Source organism: Stegodyphus dumicola, chromosome 2 (assembly GCF_044657685.1).
Source record: "Stegodyphus dumicola isolate Sdum_Otavi_A_Nest chromosome 2, ASM4465768v1".
Classification (NCBI taxonomy): Eukaryota; Metazoa; Arthropoda; class Arachnida; order Araneae; family Eresidae; genus Stegodyphus; species Stegodyphus dumicola.
Genome location: NC_140769.1, coordinates 148,064,500 through 148,087,843, shown reverse-complemented (window position 1 = coordinate 148,087,843; position 23,344 = coordinate 148,064,500). Strand labels below are relative to the sequence as shown.

The 23,344-nt window shown below is 37.1% G+C and overlaps 1 protein-coding gene and 1 long non-coding RNA gene across 2 annotated transcripts; both read left to right on the top strand.

Moving 5' to 3' along the window:
* The first annotated feature begins 15,785 nt into the window (after positions 1-15,785).
* LOC118183272 (uncharacterized) lies at positions 15,786-17,051 on the top strand. Its single transcript, XR_015039332.1, has 3 exons — positions 15,786-15,863; positions 15,963-16,103; positions 16,200-17,051. It is a non-coding gene; the product is annotated as an uncharacterized LOC118183272 (long non-coding RNA).
* Positions 17,052-19,661: 2,610 nt separating this feature from the next.
* On the top strand, positions 19,662-20,603 carry LOC146998602 (uncharacterized protein F54H12.2-like). Its single transcript, XM_085810230.1, has one exon. The coding sequence runs from the start codon at positions 19,662-19,664 to the stop codon at positions 20,601-20,603; it is 942 nt and encodes a 313-aa protein (XP_085666356.1).
* Positions 20,604-23,344: the final 2,741 nt, after the last annotated feature.

Here is a 23,344-nt window from a genome sequence, read left to right as displayed (position 1 = left end):
TTGTTCGGTTATTTTGTAACAACGTTCATTTTAGTACAAAAATAGTGGGCTACTCTACAACGGAATTTTATAATAAGAATAATCGCTTCGTTTCGAAATATTGTTACGTATCCCACTTCTGACACCAATTGCTACGTTTTACCCCACTCCTAACACCAGTTGTTACGTTATTTTCTTCCTTCACGTTTGTTCGGGGTTCGTAGATTTGGAGTGAATAACGACGACACTTGATTAAGTATCGAAACACACTTTATTTAGCCAATATTAATCAGGACACTTCTAATAACACTTACTTTTTACAGTCTTCGAAAATCTACTATAAACATGCTGGAACAATCAGCGACACATCCTTAACACTGTCAGGCAATAACGGTGGAGACAAACTTCCTGCAAAGCACCCGACTATGCTTTCCGGAGTACAGCTCCCGACTCTGCTTGGTCGTTCTCGGAACTCCACGTACTCTCGAGACTCTCCACGCTACAACTCGCGATGCACTCGACGATGCAGTAACCACGATGCTCTACGAGACTTTCTCGGTGCACTCGACGACCTACTCGGCACTCGCTGACCGGCTGACAACTCGATCGACTTCGCAGGGATTGACTCGCTAGACGAGACACACTCACTCGATGACAGACGCACACTCCCTCTCGATGAAGCACATTTATTGACTGCGGACCAGTACCGTTTATATAGCTTTCGGCTTGTGTTCGGGAACATTCTGGACTAAACCGGTAAGAATTCGTTCCAGAAGATTCTCCAACCGTCCATGGTATATAGCCAATTTTGTCGCCAAATGGACGATTTCTCGCCAAATGTGGCAACTCTGCCTTCCTATGCCATTTTATGCCAACCCTAAAACTGCTTTGCGGGGAAGCCATCTCACCGCTCCTTTACATTTCGTAACAATATATTTACATGAGGACAATTTTTTCCGTGTTGAAAATGTCCGAAATCATGAAGACACTGAGCGATCAACGTCTACAATTCGAGATAAAAATAGTTTCGAGTATTTTTAATGACTAACGATATTAGTAATTTAGTTATTACTATTCCTAAACCTTAGCCAGGGGCTTGCTTAATAATAATTACTGGCATGGCAGCTATAAGAAGAATCGCTTTTTAGAAGAAAATTTATTATATTTCTTTTATTCAAAGCATTCTAGATGGCATCACACCTTTAAGAAATGCGATTCTTGAAGAGAAAATATATCTTGTTTTTATGGCATCTGCGCGTGCACTCGGAGAGTCTGTTATCGCATTTTCAAAGCCATTTTGATATTTTGTGTCAGGAGGAAGACATAAATATTCTTCGTTACATCGTTTTTATGAATGAAACTTACGAGATGGGAGGGAAAACAATAGACTATGCAACCTGGCGGAAAAAACGTAGTTTTTTTTATCCCAAAGGAAAGTTAGCTCAGAAGGGCTATTCATTTCGTTTTGGCATTTTGCATCGATTCACTGTAAACGGCGAATCACTTCTGAAATTGCTGCCACCAATATTAGAGCCCTGTGTTATATTTAAAGAAATTAAATTATGAAGAATCTGCATAAATGTATGTATGTTTGTCGTATTGTGATAAAACAACGGTACCTAGAGCCATCTAATTTTGAATAACGTACGTTTCCTCCCGAACATGGGCATCCGCAAGCCCAAATTTGGAATTTAGAAATTTGTTTTATTATCTATTTCATAATTTGAAAATGAGTTTTTGATTAAGAAACTCGACGATTTCGAAGCGAGCAATGGCAACACTGTACGGGAAAAACGTTTTTATCTCCAGCGCGCGAGACTGTATCGGAAATTCTAAAGGTACGCTCTTTTAAATATTTTTCGATATCGCTGTTGAATTGAATTTTATGGTTTAAGTGCAAAGAACATGATATGTAGTAAATAAAGGTACCACACAAAACTTTTAAAAAAAGGACCCTTTGAGCGTAATATACACTGCTGGCCACCCAAATTGCAACACCAAGAAAGACAAGAGATATCACAAAAAGTTTATTTAGTAGATAACATGTTGACCAAATATCAAATGATTAAATTTATAGACTTCTGTGAAGTGTGGTTCCTTCCCGAATCAGTACCCAGAATAGCCGCCATTGTTGGAGATCACCCCTGCCACACGGCTCGGAATTGATTCAAAGTGACTTTGGATGTGTTCTTGGGGTACTTGGGGTACAGCAGATCAAGCAGCTTTCAGACGTTGCTAAAGTTGATCTGGTGTCTGGCGTGGCAGCTCGGGATATAATCTGGGTCAATCGTTCAGCAGCCATGGACCACATATTTTCTATCGGCGAAAGATCCGGAGAGCTAGCCGGCCAGGGAAGCAATTCAATCTGGCGATTGACGAAGAACCCTTGGACAGTGCGTGCCACGTGTGGTCGCGCATTATCTGTTGAAATACGGCTGTGGGCAAGCCCTGAAGGTAAGGAAGGAGAACTGGCTCCAACACCTCGGAGATGTAGCGCTGGCTGTTTAAAGTACCGGCAATGCGTATTAGAGGAGAGCGAGAGTAATATCCAATACCACCCCATACCATAATACCCGGTGCAGGACTAGTGTGGCGGTGCATAACGCAGCTGCTCAGCATCCTCTCTCCACGGTGTTTCCAGACTCGAATCCGACCATCGTCGTGTTGCAGACAGAAGCGTGACTCGTCAGTAAAGACAATTTTATTCCATTCTGCCGTCCTTCTTTCATTTTACCATTGGCGGCGGAGACGTCTGTGATTCTGCGTTAAGGGTAGGGGAAGCAATGGACGTCTTGCGAACAGACCACTCTGCTGTAAACGGCGTCGAATGGTACGCGCAGACACTAGATGATGCCTTCAGACTGAATGTGCTGTGCTATGGTTCGTGATGTGACTGAGCGATCCGTCACTGCTATGCGCACAATGTTTGTGTCATCACGTGAAGTGGTGCACTGAGGTGGATGCGATCGAACACGTCGGTCCGTCGTACCCTCCTGCATCCAACGGTCACATATCCGCATTACAGTTGTTTGGTTTCGTCCAACACGACTACCGATTTCCCTGAAAGATAACCCACGCTCTCGGTAGGCTACTATCTTTCCTCTGTCGAAATCGGATAGTTGATCAAACGATGACCACTGTTTACTGCAAGGTATAATTGATTTTTTTTTTTTTTTTTTTTAAACCGCAAGAAAAAAAAAACATTATTGCCGAACTTGAAATCGTCGAAAACTCCAAGCCTTAAATGTAGGGCGCCACTTCAAAGCGCGTGATGTGCGTCTGCGCTGAAATTCTCATTATTTGCATATCTCACCTCCGCTAATGCATGTTGTAAATTTCATGTTATTAGCATGCTTCCTTCAGGGTGTTGCATTTACGGTGGCCAGCAGTGTAAAATCTTCGCATTTATTAATTATTGTTAATTGAACGGGGGTTGGTTTGTTCCCCTTGAAAAGTCAACCAATTTCCGATAAGTGACGATAATTACTTGGTTTATTAATTTTCATATTAAAACTTTGCATTTCTATTTTTCATGATTTAAATTCAAGTTCCTTAAAAATTCGAGAAGAAAAATTATTTTCGGGATTAAATTTGATACTTCTGGGTTACTTCATTTAGATACATTCTACTAACTTTATATTAACAGATAATATAATCAATATGATTTTAGTAAATAATTATTATCTTACTTTGCTGCCATTGCGCGAGTATTAGAAAATTTACTTCGATTTCAATGAATTTCAATTAATTTAACTTTTCTAGTTAGAATTTACTTTGTTTTTCCCTTGCTTTGGGGAAGGGTCAGAATTTTCGTGTGAACTATTATATAATTATAATTAAAATACATTGAAATGGTTCATCGGTGAATTCTGGATACAGAAAAGCAAGGACTTTTGTAGAAGAGAGATTTCAATTGATTTCAAAATTCCTCCCCCCCCCCCCAATGAACTGACATTGAGATTAATTGAATTCTTCTCCTGTTTTTGTTCACTTTTCACTAAATTTCTGAAATTTTTTTAAGAGGGGTTTTGTTTGTTTGAAATGCTTTGTTTTCAAAATTTCAAAATTCTTTGTTGCATTTATATGATTATTTGAAATTTATCAATTATGAATTTCAATTTCTGGTCTTAGTGTCAATTTCAGTGTCCTTAAAGATAATTTTTCTGCAGGCTTGTTTGTGTTTTGTTTTCAAAAGAATTGTTTTGTGTATATATATATGTATTGTTACGAAATTTCCAGGCGCGGTAAGATAGCTTCTCCGCAAAGCAGGTTTAGCGTTGCCATAAAATAGCAAAAAGGCAGGATTGCCACGTTTGGCGAAAAATCGCCCATTTGGTGACAAAATTGCCGATATGCCATGGATGGATGGAGAACCTTCTGGAACGAATTCTTACCGGCTTACCCCAGAATGTTCTCGAACACAAGCTGAAAGCTATATAAACACTGCTGGTCTGCAGTCAGTTAGTGCTTCGTCTAGAGTGCGAGATAGTGTCTCGAGTTAGTCCATGCGGAGCCGATTGAGTTGAGAACGACCGAGCAGAGTCGGGAGCTGTACTCTGGTGCTTTGCAGTGAAACTATCTCCACCGTTATTGCCTGACAGTGTGATGGCTGTGTCGCTGATTGTTCCAGCGTGTTTATAGTAGATCTTCGACGACCTTAAAAGTGTTTCGGAGCGGTCTTGATTGATATTGGTAAATAAAGTGTGTTTCGATAGTTCATCAAGTGCTGTCGTTGTTATTCACTCCAAATTTACACGAACTCCGTACTAACGTAAACGAAGAAAATAATGTAACGATATATATAGAGATAGATAGATAGATAGATAGATATAGATATATCATTTTTACAGAAAAAGAAAAATATTTAATGCAATATTTACTAGTACATAGGGGTTGAAACAAATGAAACACTTAGTAAATTAATAAAATTCGCGATTGTACCATTTTGACATTATGATGAGTATTTTGAATTCCTATGCGAACGACTATAAGACTAAATCGAGGTTCAGTGCTCTTTGTCTACCAATGTGTTGCAACTTAAAACCACTTACTACGGTTACGCCATAATAAGAGCACACTTCTGTGCAACTCAGAATTTGACAGAAAGAACATTGCATAAATTACCATATTTCATTGTCGTCTAAGATAATAAGTTTTTTTTTATTTATTTTACGTCCGCTCTTATAATTCTTTAAAACATTTTCATGATGAATATAGTATTTGGTGGGGTAATTGAAGATTTTTGTAAAGCATTAAAGATGATCCTGTTCAAAGAAATCGCCTTTAATTTTCGAATATATCAGTGTCCCAAGAACACGGTTGTGACTCGCATCTCCTTACATGCCATACAGAACGTACTTAACACCTGCTGGGAAAGTTTCGAAAGCTGAAATGTACGTCTCGAGAACACGGTTGTAACAAGTACCACCTTAGTATGCCATGTAGAACGTACTTTAAAGCAGATACTGCAAACGTTCCGAAGAATACCAGAGTTGTACATTGAAATGCACATTTTAGCAAGACGATTGTAACATACATCACTGTAGCACGTTTTGTAGCGCACGGTGGAACGTTTCGAAAGTACCAGTATTGTACGTTCGAGCAACACGGCTGTAACACGTTTTATAGAACATACTTTAAAGACCCTTTATAGCGCATAGTGAGAATGTTTCGAAAAGTACCAGTATTGTACGTTCGAACAACACGGCTGTAACACATACCACTGTAACACGTTTCATAGAAAATACTTTATAGAACATAGTTTAAAGGCCCTTTATAGCACATAGTGGGAATGTTTCGAAAGCTGCCAGTATTGTACGTTCGAAGAACACAGCTGTAACAGATACCACTGTAACACGTTTTATAAAAAATACTTTATAGAACATATTTTAAAGCACATAGCGTGAACGTTTCGAAAAGTACCACTACTGTACGTTCGAACAACACAGCTGTAACACATACCAATGTAACACGTTTTATAGAAAATACTTTATGGAACATACTTTAAAAATCCTTTATAGCACATAGTGGGAACGTTTCGAAAAGTACTAGTATCGTTAAGTTGAAATATACTTTCTAGTAATACGGGCTGTAACATATACCACTTTATAGCACGTGCTGGAAGCGGTTTTAAAAGTACTAGTGTTGTACGTTGAAAGGTACGTCCTAAGAACATGGCTGTAATACGCCACCACTTTCGCACATCATGTTGTAGAGATATTAGGATTTTGTGGAAGAAGGTGACGTAAAAAATGAGCAACACCTTCGTGGGAAATCGAGCCACGCACCTCTGGAATACGCGTCGAGCGTGCTGACCACTACACCACGAAGGCATGCTAAGGAAGCGGGAGAAATATAATGTAGGATGCACTTTATTACACCTGCTCGGAAAGTTTAGAAAGTCAGTGTCTAAATATACGACCTAAGAATGGGGATACGTCCACTGAAATGTATATTCTAAGAACACGACTGTAACATGTGTAGGAGTCCCCCCTTTGATCTATTAACTAAGCGCTGAAGAACCTAGTGTTCAGAAACAGAAACGTAAAACTCAAGAAGGGCTAATTACCCTTTATTGCCCAAGCAAAAGGTGTATAGACGGTCCCTGTCTCAGGACGTACAATAAAGCCTCTACTTGGGCTCACACTCAAAAGTATAACAAATAAGAACTGAACTAATGACTAACTAAACAGATTTAGCCGAAGCTAACACAATTTGTGAACTAGTTGGCCCCTAATACAAAATTAGGGGGCACATAATACGGCCGAGTGACCAAAAGGCAAACGCCCGCTATTCAGAGAAAATCTATATTTCTCTCCCGAAGTCAGTGGACTTAAATACTCCTCCTTCTCATTTCCATTTAACAGGAATCTAAAAACTCGTTCTGGTAAGCATTTGTTAGCTAAAGCTAGAAGAGATAGGAAAGGAGCTTAAAAATAACTGTTATAAACGTAAGATACACCTTAAAGCTGATGACTCTAAAATCCTAATTTCATTAACAAAATATCTGATGTGTACACCACAGGACTTCCTTGTACGGAATATTAAATCATATACAATTTTCTTACATTTCATTTAAACATATTGGATTGAATTAAATTTACTTCGTCGATAGCACATAAACCACAATAGAATAAATGCAAGCTTTAAAATTCATTATATTTCTTCACCATAGCGACATTCTGGAGCTAGGTTCACTTAATAGCGTTACATTTCATTCATTTTATAACTCAATGCACAAAATTTATACCCTCTGAAGAATTATCTAATCGTTGTCACATGTTCTATTAAATTACCAAAATAAATCTAAAACGATGTATTTAAAAAAAAAAAAAAAAAAAAGGATGAGAAAAAGGGGAAAAAAAAAAAGAGAAAGTTTTTCACAGACGATTTAGTATTTCTCATTCAATTAATTCAGTTCTCACTTCGCGGCAAGTTAAAAATATATAAAAACTCAAAATATCTGTATTCAAAATTATGAAGTAAATCTTAAACAATTATTTCCTAAACAAATTTCAGAATAGATTCAGAATGATTTAATTCGCAATAATAAAACAAGGCGTCACCTTTGTTATTGCCAAGTTTACTTTCTGTAGATTGGCAACAAATCTACTATTGTGCTGTTTCAAATGTAAACAAACATGGCCGCCATGGCAAAAATAATTAGGCTTAGCAGTACTTAAACAACTTTTAAATTGTTCATTATTCTACAAATCTTTCATGTAGGTATACTAAAGGCATAAAAACCTTAACCGGAAGATAAGACCAACATAATTCAATCGTTTTTAAAACAAAAATTGCACAATTTACAAACATATAAGAATAAAGAAACTGAGCTCACTGAGCTGGGTAACAGAGTGGATATATATATATATATATGTCATAATAAGAGCACAAGGAAATGGCGGAGCAGTGTCGATGCGTGATTAGACCCATATTGAAGAAGAATTTTGATTGCGTAGTATTTAAAGAACTGGACAGTCGAGGCAGTTTTAATTCCATTTTTATTTCCAACTGATATTTGTGGCCACAATCACTTGGCACTCTAGTCGTGCCTTTCCACAGAAGATTTACATTTTTGATATTGTTGGGATAGAAAGCAAGCCAGCGAAATTACATCTTACAACAGTAGAGAGCAAAAGCTGAAGTGCGTAGTTATGAAAGATGGAAGCACGCGAAGAGAAAAGTTTTGGTTTACAATTCGGTGATTGGTTGTCAAGAGGCATCTGCTATTAACGGTTACGTAAGATCGAATGATTAATTTGAATGACGCAATGCAGATAAGTTATTACGATTTTAGAATAGAGAGGAGGAATTTATGTTTATAGTTATATTATAATTCTGATTCATACATTTTTTATCTTACATATATACGTATATTTATATACTTTCAGTGCGGCCGAGTGGCAACCAAAATGGGAGATGCACATCTAGATGTTATAACAGTCCTATATATAAAATTTCAACGTTCTGAGGCTACTCGATTTTGAGTTATGCGAAATGCGTACGTACGTAAAGACGCCACGAAAATAAGCTCTTCAAAATTCATTTTAAATCAGTTTCATAATATTTAGGGGGGAGAGTTCTTTATTCTCTGTCCTAATCTACAGAGGTCCCGCAAAAGCATCATTAAATTGCGTTCAAAATGTATATTTTCTTTGAAATATGATAACCGAAATTTTTCGCCATTACAATACTTCCATTTTACTTCCTACAAGGAAGTAAAAAGCATAACAATTGCTTAGTTTCTTAATGAATTAAAGTTTGCTTTCATTGGCATTCAAAAACTTCGCAGGTACATATTCATTAAAAATATGTTTTAAACATATTCTTGCACATCACCAGATTGTTATACTCTGTTAACAGTTCATGAGACGCATTCTTTCTTTTCTTCATGTTTTAGCTTCATGTTTTAGAAAAGTAGCACACTCTACAGAACAGGTTGTCGATGTTTACAATCACAATTAATGTGGAGATTCGTCTTACTCCATAACTCGATGCGCCAGTTCGACAGAAAATCAAAGAATATTTAGGACAGACATCAGCTGGAAGCACCAGTTCACTTTCGCAGACGACACGACAAAATTAGAAAAACAAATTGGAAAGGAAAAAGAAACACGATCAAGGATGAAATTTCATCCAAAGAATTTTTTTTTTTTTTTTTTTTTTTTTTTTTTTTTTTTTTAGTCCAAAGGGCGTTAGCCTAAAAGAAATTATAATTTTCTATAAATTTCGTTTTGGCATTTTGCGTTGATTTACTTTCTGCGTTGATTCACTTTTCAAACTGTTGCCACCAACAATTACAGCCCTGCATTATATTTAAAGAAATTAAATAATGAAGAATCTGCATAAATGTATGTGTGTTTCTCTCACTGGGATAAAACAACGGTACCTATAGTCATCCAATTTTGATTAATGTACGTCTCCACCCGAATATGGACATCTGGAAGCCAAAATTTTGAATTTGTTTTATTATCGATTTCGTACTGGGTCAAACTTTAACGCATTGTTGATTAACAAACTCAAGGAAAATTCAAGCGAACAATGGGAACGTTGTACAGAAAAAACGCTTTTACCTGCAGCGCGCGAGACTGTGTATCGGAAATTCTAAAGATAGGTTCATTTAAAAATTATTTTGCAATATTTGTGTTGAATAGAATTTTGTGGTTTAAGTGCGAAGAACATGATATTTAATAAATAAAGGTAACACACAAAACGTTAAAAATGCCCCTTTGGGGAGTAATGTAAAATCTGAAAGCTTTAGTCCAAAAGGAAAATTTGCCCAGGACTATTGATTTCGTTTTGGCATTTTGCATCGATTCACTAGAAGCATTGTTTCCATTTTCAAATTGTTGCCACCCAATATTATCGCCCTGTATTATATTTAAAAAAATTAAATAGCGAAGAGTCAATGTAAGTATGTTTCTCGCATTGTGGTAAAACAACGGTACCTAGAGCCATCGAAATGTGAATAACATATTCCATAGATTTGATTTCATTATTTAAAGCAATCGCTATGGAAAGTTTTCTGCCAAAATGATCTCAGATGTAATTTTATTATTTAAAGCAATCTCTATGAGAAATTTTTCACTTTCTTGGAATTAAAAGTTTCGTTCCGCATAATCGGAGACCGCCCATTTTTGGAGTATTGCTTAAATAACTATTTGGTTATTTGTATTGCGCTCTATATTTATATTTGATTTTGAGTTTCGGATTTGCATTTAATGTTTTTAGACCAATTTGGTTTTTTTCGAATGATCATTTTACATAATGTAAAGTTTTATGGTTTTTTTTTTTTTTTTTTTTTTTTTTGTACAGTCAATTTGAAACATGATGATGTTTTATTCTTTTTTCCAAGTGTTTCGAAGGCATGTGGGAAAAAATCCTGGTACATTTGAGATTCATTTTTTGTTGTTGTTTTTGTATGAATTTTAATGTAATGAAAATTTATTTATTTTTACGATTTTTGATCTCAAATGAACCAGGAGAACGAAACACGTTTTCGAAGCATATTAACCAGCTTTTATGAAGCTTTGATTTATTTCTCCAACCCTGATAAAGTTCTGAAATGGAGTTTTAGTAAAGCGAGATTAATTTTTATATTTCTATTGCCTTTTATATTTTCTCCTTACTCATTTTTTGTCTTCGGATTTATAATACTTTGACTCTTTTTTTAATTTTGAACTGTTTTGATATTTTGTTAAACCTCTTATACAAGGTGTAGAGGCATTAGGTATTTTTTTGAAAACAGGCAACATGAAAAAGGAGCAACGTCTTTACCGGGAATCGAATCACGGACCTTCGGAATACGCGCCCAGCTTGCAGTCCACTACACTACGAAGGCACGTTAAGAACGCAGGAGAAATACCTTATATACTCCCCCTTTTAAAGGACGACTGGGGATTTAGGGGATACAATCACCAAAGCTTGAGTGTGGAGAGTCATCATCCCCCACACTTTTATTTCGGGCGCCACTGTAGAGACATTAGGGATTTTTTTTGAAGCAGGCAAGATGAAAAATGAGCAACGCCTTCGCCGCGAATCGAACCACGGACCTCTAGAATACGCGCCCAGCGTGCACACCACTACACTACGAAGGCACACTAAGAAGGCGGGAGAAATACCTTATAAAGGATGCAATTATTAACGTTGATGAGGAATTGCCTTGCTTTGACTCCAATTTACTTTTACTTTAGATGCTTTAAGTTTAGTTTACATATGTCGGATACATTTAATCAAGTACCATCCGGTATTGTGTTTAAGAACCGTGTGTAAGAGATAACTGATATCGTTGGGTTTGTTAATAAACTAATTCATACTTGACAACAAACTTTATTTTAGACCTTGTTTCGACACACTGAAAAATAAATTTAACATTTCCGTAGACATCTTCTCGGAAAACATAGCAGTTTTTCTCTCCATAATAAAATTATATATGAAACAATATTCTGCCATATGGGAACATACTGCATAAACAATTTCTATGAAATCAACGAATACGAGTTCTGAAAAATAGCACCCTTGGTTTAAAAGAAATAGAGCGCAACATAAATATTTAAAAATTACAATAATCCATCCAAAAATGCATTTCCAAAACTGCTCGTAATTTTCACTACAGAATTAAACACAACAAGTACACTGACTACCAATAAGTATTTGGACACCTATGCAAATGACGATATCTGCGGTCCTAAGGTACGTCACGGACTCCGCCGGTATATATCGTGTAGGAAACAGTATCGGCTCTAGTCGTATGCAAGATGCCTCGCAGTTCGGAGCTCTCTGATTTCGAGAAAGGTATAATTATCGGGTATCACAAATGTGGCCGATCCTTAAGGGACATATCTAGCGATCTGAAGTACCCAAAATCGACCTATGTGATTAAGAAGTGGAAAGTGAGGGGTGATTGTCGGAATGTGCCCCGAGTCGGCAGACCAACGAAACTGGGAGATAGAGACCGACAAGTGCTGTCCAGAGAAATTCGGAACAACCGCACCCAACCGATGGTCCTCATCCGCGAGGAGTTTCAACAGGCATCTGGGAGTATTGTTTCAATGAATACCATCTGTAAGGAAGCACATCTGCTTGGTTTTCATGGTCGTGCTGCTGCCCATCAGCCTTTGATCACAAAGTCCAACCGCGCTGCTCGGTTAATGTGGTGCAAAGCACATCGAAATTGGACCGTAAATCATTGGAAATGGGTTCTTTGGAGTGACGAATCAAGGTTCACCTTTTACCTTTCGGATGGCAGGGTCTGGGTCTGGCGTCTACCTGGAGAACGTCTTTTACGGGTTGGACCCCTGTTACTTTCAGGACGACAATGCCAGTTGTCATGTTTCGACGTTAACCAAGGCTTGGTATGGTGTCAATGGAGTTCATCGAATGGACTGACCTGCCCAGAGCCCAGACCTGAACCTATCGAGAACCTCTGGGACGCGTTTCATCGCCGAATTCAGGAGTGCACTACCCGTGCAAAATCGGTGTAGGAACTTCTATGTCTTCTCCGAGTGGAAGAAAATACCACTAGCTGTCATACAAAGACTTGTGGAAAGTATGCCCCGGAGGTTCCACGCTGTAATTATCTCTCGTGGAGGCTCTACCAACTATTGATTTTGAATAAAGTTAGTTTTTCTTTTCTATCACAGGTGTCCAAATACTTATTGGTAGTCAGTGTAATATATATACATATATATATAAAATTAAGTCAATTCCTACTTAGGTCAACAAAGATAAATTTTATTTTAGTTACTTTTTATTAACATTTTTTCGTTTCTAAATTATGAAGCTGATGGTGATCTATAATTTCTCATTCTATCCATCTCTTGTAATGCTTCATTTTTGCAAGGAACCTTTCCAGTGAGTTTGGAACTGTCGAGTTCTTCAATTAATATTCCTTCTAACGATTTCACATGTCTCCAGGCGACATATGCTCGACCTGCTGCGAAGAGTTTTCGTCTTAGATTAATTACTGCATAATCTACAGTTGTATTTACTTATTTTAATAAGCAAGGGGCATTTTAAAGGGTTATATTTTAAACATATATTATTATCACGTAAGCACAGAAATAGGGGAGAATTTTCGCTACATAATGGGACATGACACCCGCTTCATCCAACTCTATAAAACTACAATTGTTTAATTCCATGCACTTTAAAAGTATTTAGAGCTCTGTCTTACTTCTGCCACTTATTTTTTGCTGAATATTACAATCCTATTGATCAGAGTCATGTACTATTATTTATAAGTTGTTATAAAATTAATTTTCACAGCACGTGAGAATTCCTAATAAACAGTCATTATTTACAAGTCTTATACGACGAAATTTGGTATATAGGTACATTTAGACAAGAGCCAGTGAACCTCGAAGTGATTTTAACTGATAAGAGTCAGTTTTGCTTAGAAAGTTCTCCACGAGGCACCCTTACCCTTAGGCAAATAACCGTCGAATGCTCTGCTATAATCAAACAAACCAGACCAAGCAATAGATATATAAATAAGTAGCTTAAAAAACTGCTATATTTTATGTATACTTAACAAGTAGTATTTCAATATATATAATGATTAAAAGAAAGGAAAAGTCGGATCCTAACTGATTGTATATAATGTAATCCCTATGAAGGCCCTAACAATTCTTTCTCACTTAAAGTCGTAACCCAGAAAGAGAACAAATTAAACTTCAGATACGTATACAATACTGAATCTAATACAAAAAATACAAAATATAAAAATAAATTATATATGTACAAAACCTAACTAACTATTTATATTGATAATTACGTAAATATACGTATGGTAATGAACATTGTATAATAAAGATATTTTATACCTTGTTCTATATTTGGTTCCATTTATATATACCTATACATAGATATATATAATTTAAGGATTCCATTTAAGGATTATGTTAGTAGTTAATACTACTACATATAAAACACAAAAGTGCATCAATAATGTATTTTTCAGTATTATTTAACTTCATTCTTAAGAATTTTCTGCAGTCTAGTTTGCGTTATTTTATTCATAAGTCTCAAATAAAAACAATTATTGGTTATATGTCATTAGAAAATTAACCAAAAAGCAGCGACCACAATGTAATTGAGAAACAGTCCTTAGCCGTGAAAAGGTTGAAAGCCATTCGGTTATGACCATTATCTCACATACTCAGCTACTTCGCATACATGGAACATAGGATTCGAAATGGAAAACTCAATATTTACTACAAATTCATTCGCGTAACAAATATCTGTCTTTCTATACCTATGGCTTTAAAAAAAGATGTTATTTATCTTACAGTTTATCGTTAAGCGATACATTTTCATTGTACAAAATTGCATTCATTCGAAGAATTCAGTTTGTTGAATGTAGAGAAGTTAGATGTTTAAACGACCTCCACATTTTCTCAAGACCACGAGCAAGATTATCCCTCCTTTTCAGCCCCCCCCCATGAAAAAAGGGGTTCTGAATTTACGACCTGACCGCATATGAAGTGATTTCCCTTGAGCACCTTACAGGCGACAGTGCGATTTAACTCAGTTCCGCCCCCCAATTTTGATGGACAGCCCTCCCAGGGAAGGGACGGGTCCGAGAGTCTCCCACCCCTTTACCCTTCCACCAAACCACACGAGAGGATTTTCGGTTCGCTGCATATTCAGAGTGCCGCGATACCGCATCGGCACTATACATTTACAAACATCCATGCCTTCTCCGTGATTCGAACTCGGGCCCTTCGGCACGGCAGTCAGCAACGCTAACCACTATACCGGCTGGGCGGGTAGAAATTAATAGATAGTATTCAAAAATTCTCATTCTCAAATGTTAGTTTTTATTAATGAATAAAGCAATACTTCACCGATACTCGCAAGTGTACGAACACTTTTGGGAGCCACTGCAGATACAGTACAACTCCAATTATCCAAACTCTGATTATCTGAACGGGCCCACCAGCGGCCGAGCGGTAAAGTCGCTGAACACTGCTAGTTCGGTCCGAGGTTCGAATCCCGCGAACGGGCTGGCTGCATGGGCGTTTTCGTGGTTTTCCCCGTGTGTAACGTATATACGAGCCAGTTTCCCTTAGAAAGTCCTCCACGAAGGCATCCCTCCCCTTAGGCAGGTAGCCCTAGTGTGCTTTGCCATAATTAAATACACCGACACCTGATTATCTGAACTCGGACTATCCGAATCGTTTTCAGAATTTCACAATTTCTTGGAATCAACTGAAGAAGAGAAGGAAAAGGAGAGAAAGGAAAAGGAAGCTCAAGAAAAGTAAAGGAATGAGGCAGAAGAAGATGAGGATGACGTGTCACGTAAGTAGTAAGCGGAGGTAACCGGGAGCCCAAAGGATGCCGCCATGACGTAATAGAACAATGGATGACGCAACGGGGGCGTGGCCTCCGCCATTTTGAATTTCTCCGGAAATGACGACACCAGCGCCATCTTGTATCACGTGATGGAATGACATCATCAAACTTTCGTTTTTATGGTGTGGTAACGATCTTTTCAAAGTTTTTATTTTTGTGGCAACAACACTATTTTTTATGTTTGTGGCAACGAACTCTTGAACCACGTGTTTGGAATGACATCATCTATTTCTTGTTGCGACATGTTGCTTTACAAAATGGCGTCTGCCGTATCACACCTTTGTATGCCTCTGCTGAGGTGTATGGATACTTTTCTGTGAACCAATCAGATTCTTTGAAATATGACCTCACCGTTTCTTAACCAATCACCGTTCAGATGAATTAAAGAGTTCCTGCCCGATATAAGGTTATCCCGAGCAACGTTCTGCATTTCTTTCCTGCCTGTCGCCCTAAGTGTACGTACCTGCTTTTGCTTAGACAATCATTCTTCACTGCTTCGAATGGATCAGGCACGAAACCACAGAGAGGTGAGTAACTTTTTGAAATATACCATTTTTTAGATTTTTTAATCTTTAAAAATAGTTGAATTTGCAATATGTTCTTAATTTGTCTTTACTTTTTTTCAGATGGAAAACCTATTTCAGAAAGAACCTATGCCTTTGAACGATAAAGTGTTGAACCATGAAGACCGCACCCTAGATGTTCCCAGAGAATCAACTAGCTCTTGTATCAAAAGAAAAGCAGAAACATCCCATTTCGAGAAAAAAGTACGTATTTGCGAAAAGCTTATATATTAAAGTTGGTACTGTATGTGACCCCATTTTTATGTATTATATACTAACTGATTTAATTTTTTTTTTCAGCGCAAAGACTCTTCACCGAAGAGGCTATTCCAGAGGAGCTCACTCACATGGGAGACAATGTCTTTGTGGGACCCAGCATTTACAAGGGGAAAATGACTGTGCACATCCGAGAGTATGCCAAATATGGTAAAGCTTACTATCCGACAAGACGAGGAGTGAACTTTGAGCCGTGGTGTTTGAATGTTCTCGCAACCAACATGACAGTGGAGGAACAAGACCTGCTGACACTAAATCTGGAATTGCCCAAGAATTTTGTGGTCACGTATAAAGATTCTTACTTCACTCTGAAACAACTTTCTGCTCAAGGAGATGAAAAACGTAGTCTCAGCATTACAACTACGCAATGGGAACAACTGATGACCAATTTTAGCCGTATCAGTGACATTGTCACTAACCTCGTTTATCAAAACATGAACTTTTGTGAAGCCTACGAAAGCGTATCTGACGAACCTGTTAAGGAGGAAAACCTTCCGGAATCCTTCGATCTTTCCATGGGAAGAGCACGCCTCGAAACCATTCTAAAGATGTCGCTTGAAGAGCTTCTTAACCAACAAGAAGAACTAAAATATCCCCAGCGCATAGACTGTGAAGAACTTGTTCATAAGACAGAAACTGTGAATGCCATTGCTCTGAGATTCAATGCTGTTGACATCGCCAGACAATTTTACGGAAATATTTGGGGTGAAGAATCCTATTTAATGTTACTGAAACCTACTCACTACATTACCAAGGACTTTTTAAAATCTGTGTGTTTAAACCATGTACTTGACGAAGTAAAAAACACATTTTGTACTACGAATGGTGTCTTAGGTATTGAATACTATGAATATCTGTAAATTAATTATGATGTTCAATAAAAAAATGTTATTTTTATTTTACAATGGCCTCATTCTTTCAGACATTATTTAAAAGAATTAATCTGTAATGATTACTCACATAAATTATTTTCAAAATACCTGTTGACTTTTATAGCGTATAAATAGTGTTGTTATTCTTAAACATGTATCATTCATTATTCAGCCTTTGACATGTTAAGTAACATTCATTTTTCTCTCTTGTTTTTTAGACCTATTTCTAGAATCTTAATATACGTGAAACTCTGGCATTATGTCCCTGTTCTAGTCAAACATATATAAATGAATATCAGTGTACGCTTAGATCATAACAACTGTTGCAATGAACGCAGCTCTGTCTCAGACCTATCGGGATCCACAGGTCCCCGCAAGTTTCGGGGGTGTTGCTGCTTTGCATCCTGCTTTAAAAGGTCGCGTAAAAACAAAAGACATCCAGAAATGGTTGCAAACCAAGGATTCTTATACTTTGCACAAGCCTTTGAGGCACAAGTTTCCCAGGAACAGAGTCATCGTAGGAGGCTTAAACGAGCAATTTCAATCTGATTTAGTGGATATGCAATCCCTGGCCTCTTTTAATGATAGATATAAATATTTGCTGACCTGTATAGATATCCTTTCCAAATACGCTTGGGCTATCCCTCTCAAAGATAAAACATCTGTGTCCATCCAATCCGCTTTCGAAAAGATATTTTCGGAACGTACACCCGAATCATTACAAACAGATGCAGGGAAAGAGTTTACCACTAAACAAGTTCAAAATTTTTTGAAAAAGAGAAACGTTCGCTTTTTCACGACACATAATACAACCAAAGCTTCTGTCGTAGAACGATTTAATCGAACTCTAAAAACAAAAATGTGGAAATACTTTACCGAAATGAATACACGAAAGTACATTGATGTGATTGATAAATTGATATCCAGTTATAACCATACATGGCATCGCAGTATTAAGACAGAACCTGTATCCGTTACATTACAAAATCAAGAAAACATTTGGAAAACGCTGTATGGTCAGCAACCAGTACAAAACCCTATTTCTTCAGATTTAAAGATTGGAGACACGGTGCGCATCAGCCGAGAAAAAATGCTCTTTGAGAAAGGATACGAACAAAATTGGACACGAGAAATTTTTACAATCTATAAAATTATTCGACGAATTCCTGTTGTCTATAAACTGAAAGATCTTGCTGGAGAAGTTATACAAGGAACGTTTTACAAACAAGAACTTTAAAAGGTTTCGGACTCTGGTTATTATCCTGTAGAAAAAGTTTTAAGAAAGAGGAAACGTCGCGGGAAAATAGAATATTTTGTGAAATTTCAGGGGTACCCCGAAAGCTTCAATGCTTGGGTGGAGGATGTGAGAAGGGTATAAACGGCCCGTACATTCTGCTTATCTGTCATTTGAACGAAACATGTCTTTCTTTATCACACTGATCAGCGACAGCTCCATGCGTTTTTTTCCAGACAACAAAATATCACAATTTACCACTCAGCTTCCTACTCCGATGGATTTAAATAATCAGTGGGAATTATCTCTTGTGGACTTTATTTACCCTCACACGTGGTATAACGTCCGAAAAGACAATAATTTATTTGGATTTGATTTGGGTGATGGAAAATTGGAAGGTCGAAGAGTGCCTCCAGAATGTTATGAAACGATACCAGATTTATTAAAAGCCATGAAAATACCTTCCCATAAAAATAAGATTGAATTCAGTTATCATCCTGTTACGAAAAAAGTGACCATTAAGACCGACGAAAACTGCAAAGTCATTCTTCACGAAGGATTAGCTGAGCTTCTAGGGTTCGAGCCGGGTGTTTACAAAGGATTGGAACAAAGTCCTTTTGTAGCCGATCCCAAAGTATCTTTTCCTGTCATGTATGTGTATTGTGATCTCGTAGAGCCTCAAATCATTGGAGATGTACAAGCTCCGTTGTTAAAAATTGTCACGGAAGGAAATGATGGGGATATCATAAACGCTCATTATCCCAGACTCTTTTACCTGCCAGTTATCCGTCAGCAGTTTCAGACTATACATATTGACATAAGACTTCACTCTGGAGATTTAGTGCCGTTCGAAAGAGGCAAAGTATTTCTTGTATTGCATTTTCGTCTGAGACAAATTCTATAAAAGAAGCCTTCATCTGCAAATTGATTTCATTTGAATTGTGTATGCAAGAATAGAAGCATCAAACATGCGGGTGCCTTACATATGTTGCACGAAAAAATTTGAAGATTATTATTTAGCTCAAACTGAAAATGGATTACCTTACTATCAAGGAACCATTTTACAGAAAGGTTATGGTATTGGTGGATTTTTTGCAAAACTGTTTCGCAGTGCTATTTGATGAGGGGGGCCAAAACAGTTGGAAAAGAAGCTTTACGGATTGGAACACAAATTGTAAATGACGTATTGTCGGGAGAAAATTTTAATGTGTCCCTCAAAACCAGATCTAAAGAAGCTGGAAAAAAATTAGCGAGGAAAGCAGTTCAGAAAGCAGACGAGATGATTGGTCACGGAAGGTTTAAAAGGAAGCGCAAAACCCCCAAACGCTTCATTTCGTCTAAAGCCAGGAAGGTGCAACGACGTGATATTTTTGACTCGTAATGGCTTTTCTGTTAAAAGATTCTCCAGAATGCGCAAAATCCGAATTGGATTTATTTTCGTTACCTCCCACTCAAACAGTGATAGAAAAAGGTCAGTGGGTTGAATTTCATCCATTAGCCAATGTGTCGGAAGGAAGTCCTGTTGAATTCAATGTTTCTGGAAGCGGAGACGACTACCTAGACTTATCACAGACACAACTCTATGTGAAGGTGAAAGTTTTAAAAAGTGATGGCAAGCCAATCACGGCTGAAAGTAAAGTGGGACCTGTCAATCTCTTTTTACATTCTATGTTTTCTCAAGTGGATATAAGCTTAAATGAAAGACTCGTTTCCACCAGTAATAACACGTATCCTTACAGAGCCATGATAGAAAAATTATTGAATCATGGTTTTGATACGAAAACGTCTCAACTGTCATCAGAATTGTTTTTCAAAGATACAGCAGGACGTATGAACGTTTTTGATATTCAAGACACTCAGCCGAATGAAGGATTCAACCAACGAGCAGAATTGTTTAAACTGAGTGCTTCGGTCGATATGATTGGCCGATTGCACTTGGATATGTTTCATCAGGAAAGACTTTTGCTGAATATGGTGGATATGAAAATTAAACTCATACGCAGCAAACCTGAATTTTGTTTATTGGGCGAAGGTGAATTTAAAGTTTTACTCGAACAAGCTTCATTGTTTGTACGCAAAGTGAGAGTCAGTCCAGGTGTTGTGCTAGGACATGCCAAAAGCCTAGAAAAATCAACAGCCAAATATCCTATTCAAAGAGTGCTCTGCAAAGCCTATTCCATCCCAACGGGAAATATGAGTTTTATTCAAGACAATATTTTCATAGGTCAAATGCCTAATCGTATTGTGGGGCATGTGTCGATAATGATGCCTTTAACGGAAACTATAAAAAGTCTCCTTTTGAATTCAAGCATTATAATATGAACTTTATCGGCGTTTATGTGGACGGGCAACCGATACCTCATAATCCTCTTCAGCCTAATTTTGACAAAAATCATTTCATACGAGCTTATCAGAATTTATTTATGAATGCAGACGACAGAGGACTTTACCTTTCAAGATCAGAATTTTCAAAAGGATATTCCTTATTTCGCTTCGACCTGTCACCTGACCTTTGTGATGGCTCTCATTTAAATCTAGTTCGACACAGCAACTTAAGATTAGAAATAAAATTTGGGACTCCCTTACAACAAACTGTTTCGTTATTAGTGTACGCTGAATTTGAAAATTTGATAGAAATCAATAAAGCTCGAAATATTCTGTACGATTTTGGAAACTGATGAATTCATCACAGATTCATCAAATCTTATCTCGAGATCCTATTTCTTTGAGATATTATGCGGGTGTTTTTCCTTGTGATAAAATACCTGCGATTCAGTTTTCCCTGTGCACTGGTGCTCAATACTGATAAACATGATGAAAAAGAAACTCATTGGCTAGCTGTCTACATTGCAGACAAACAGACTCTGGAATTTTTTGACTCTTATGGACTCCCGCCTGAAGTATATGGAAAAGATATCACATCCTTTGTCAAGAAATATCGTCATGTTTGCTGGAACAAGATTTCGCTTCAAAGTTTAACTTCTAATGTATGTGGACATTATTGTATTTATTTTATTATTAAACGCTGTCAAGGACTCTGTATGGAACTCATTGTATCACCCTTAGATGGGAAGAATCATGATTTCCAAATATTTCAATTTGTCAAAAAAAGATATGGTGTAAACATGATTTTTAAAAAATAAAGTTGTTTTAATTTGTAAAAATGTCTCTTGTGTTTCTTGTTTCTACACTTATTTAAACAAAATGAATAAATGTCTTATGCAAAAGGATTTTAGGTAAAGTATAAAAGTCAGTGTTTTCTTAACATGCTGTCATTTCCAAAAATGGAACTGCCCAAGTTCGTACATCCTTCTACTTGTCTTCTGAGCGGACCTACCGGTTCGGGTAAAACGGTTTTTGTGAAGAAATTGATAGATCATAAAAGGTTCCATCCCATGCCGACCAATATTATTTATTGCTACGGAAGTTATCAACCTCTTTTTAATTCCATGAAAAACGTAAATTTTGAAGAAGGATTACCATCTAACCTGCAGACTCTCCAAAATGCTTTACTTATCATAGACGATCTGAATTAGCAAGTGATACTCGCTTAAGCAAACTTTTTACAAAAGGAAGTCATCACCGAAACCTTTCAGTCGTTTTTATAACACAAAATCTTTTTCACCAAGGCAAGGAGATGAGAAATATTCATTTAAATTCCCATTACCTTGTCCTATACAAAAATTCTAGAGATAAAAGTCAAGTTATGCATTTAGCTAGACAAATGTTCCCCGGAAAAGTAAAGGCCTTTCAAGAAATTTTTCAGGATGCTACTTCAACTCCATTTAGCTACTTGTTGATTGATTTACGACCTGAAACAAGTGAAACGCTTCGCCTTCGTACAGGCATCTTTCCTGGGGATAAATACTATGTCTACCAGCCCCGATAGTTCATTTCAGTTTGAGACGTCGAATGGCTAACATGTCTTCTCCCATCGTGATCGATTTCGAAGGTTTTCAGTGGATGCCTCATTGTTACATTGTTAAAGAATTAGCTCTTTACACCGTGCATGAAGGATATCACAGTTGCTGGTCATTTTTACCTCCTCAGCCTTGGAAAACATTATCACGATCTCAGCAAAAGTGTTTTGCTTGGGTCACAAGAAATCGTCATCATGTGAATTGGAGTGAGGGTGTTTTTACCTTATACTCATCTTCGTATTATTTTGCAATATTTGTCATCTATTTATTCTGTCATATACGTGAAAGGATTAGAAAAGAAATTATTTTTAGAAAATTTATTATGTAGAGACATCATAAATCTAGACTGTCCTAAGATAGAGAATTTAAAAAAGAAAAGTTCTTTAATATGTTCGATTCATGCAAAAGGATTTAATTGCTGTGCTTTAACCAAAGCGGCTCATTTGCTACCTATATAAAAGAAAGTGTGCAAGAAAAAGAGCTCATTTGTCATCAGCATGTCTCATCTGAAGGATGTGGATTATCTAAAACTATTAGGAAAAAGTCGAATAAAAGCAGCTGTACTGAAAAAGTGTCCGAATCATCTCATCAAATCAGTTTGTGAATGCGTTTTAAATCTTCTAAAAGGAAACGTACCCATCACCAAACGCGTCAAAAATCGACTCGCCCCTTTTAAAAGAACTTTAAGAAAACTAGCGGACAAAAAAGTACCTCTTTTTAAGAAAAGACGTCTTTTGGTTCAAAAAGGTGACGGTTTCCTATCTTTCCTGATTCCAGCAGCAGTCAGTGTCTTATCCTCCCTTATCCATGGAACACAGTAAGAAATTTGCGCTGGTACCCCTGGATCGTATTCAGCAATTTGAAGATGAACATTTGAGTGATTTAGATACCCAAATTCAAAAAATCTTAAAAAAGAAAATGGACGATGAAGAAAAGTCTAAATTATACATCCAAGTTCTGCAAAAGTATGTTACATTTCCTCATGTGAACACTTCCGAAGAACAACCGCCTGAACAACGTTCTGAGAAAGATATAGAAAAAGAAATTATGCAAACAGTTCCTGTGAAGCAGAAAAGAACGGCACAGAAAATAATAGATTTTCTAAAAGAGCATCAGATTTCCTGGACACAGAATAAAGAACTC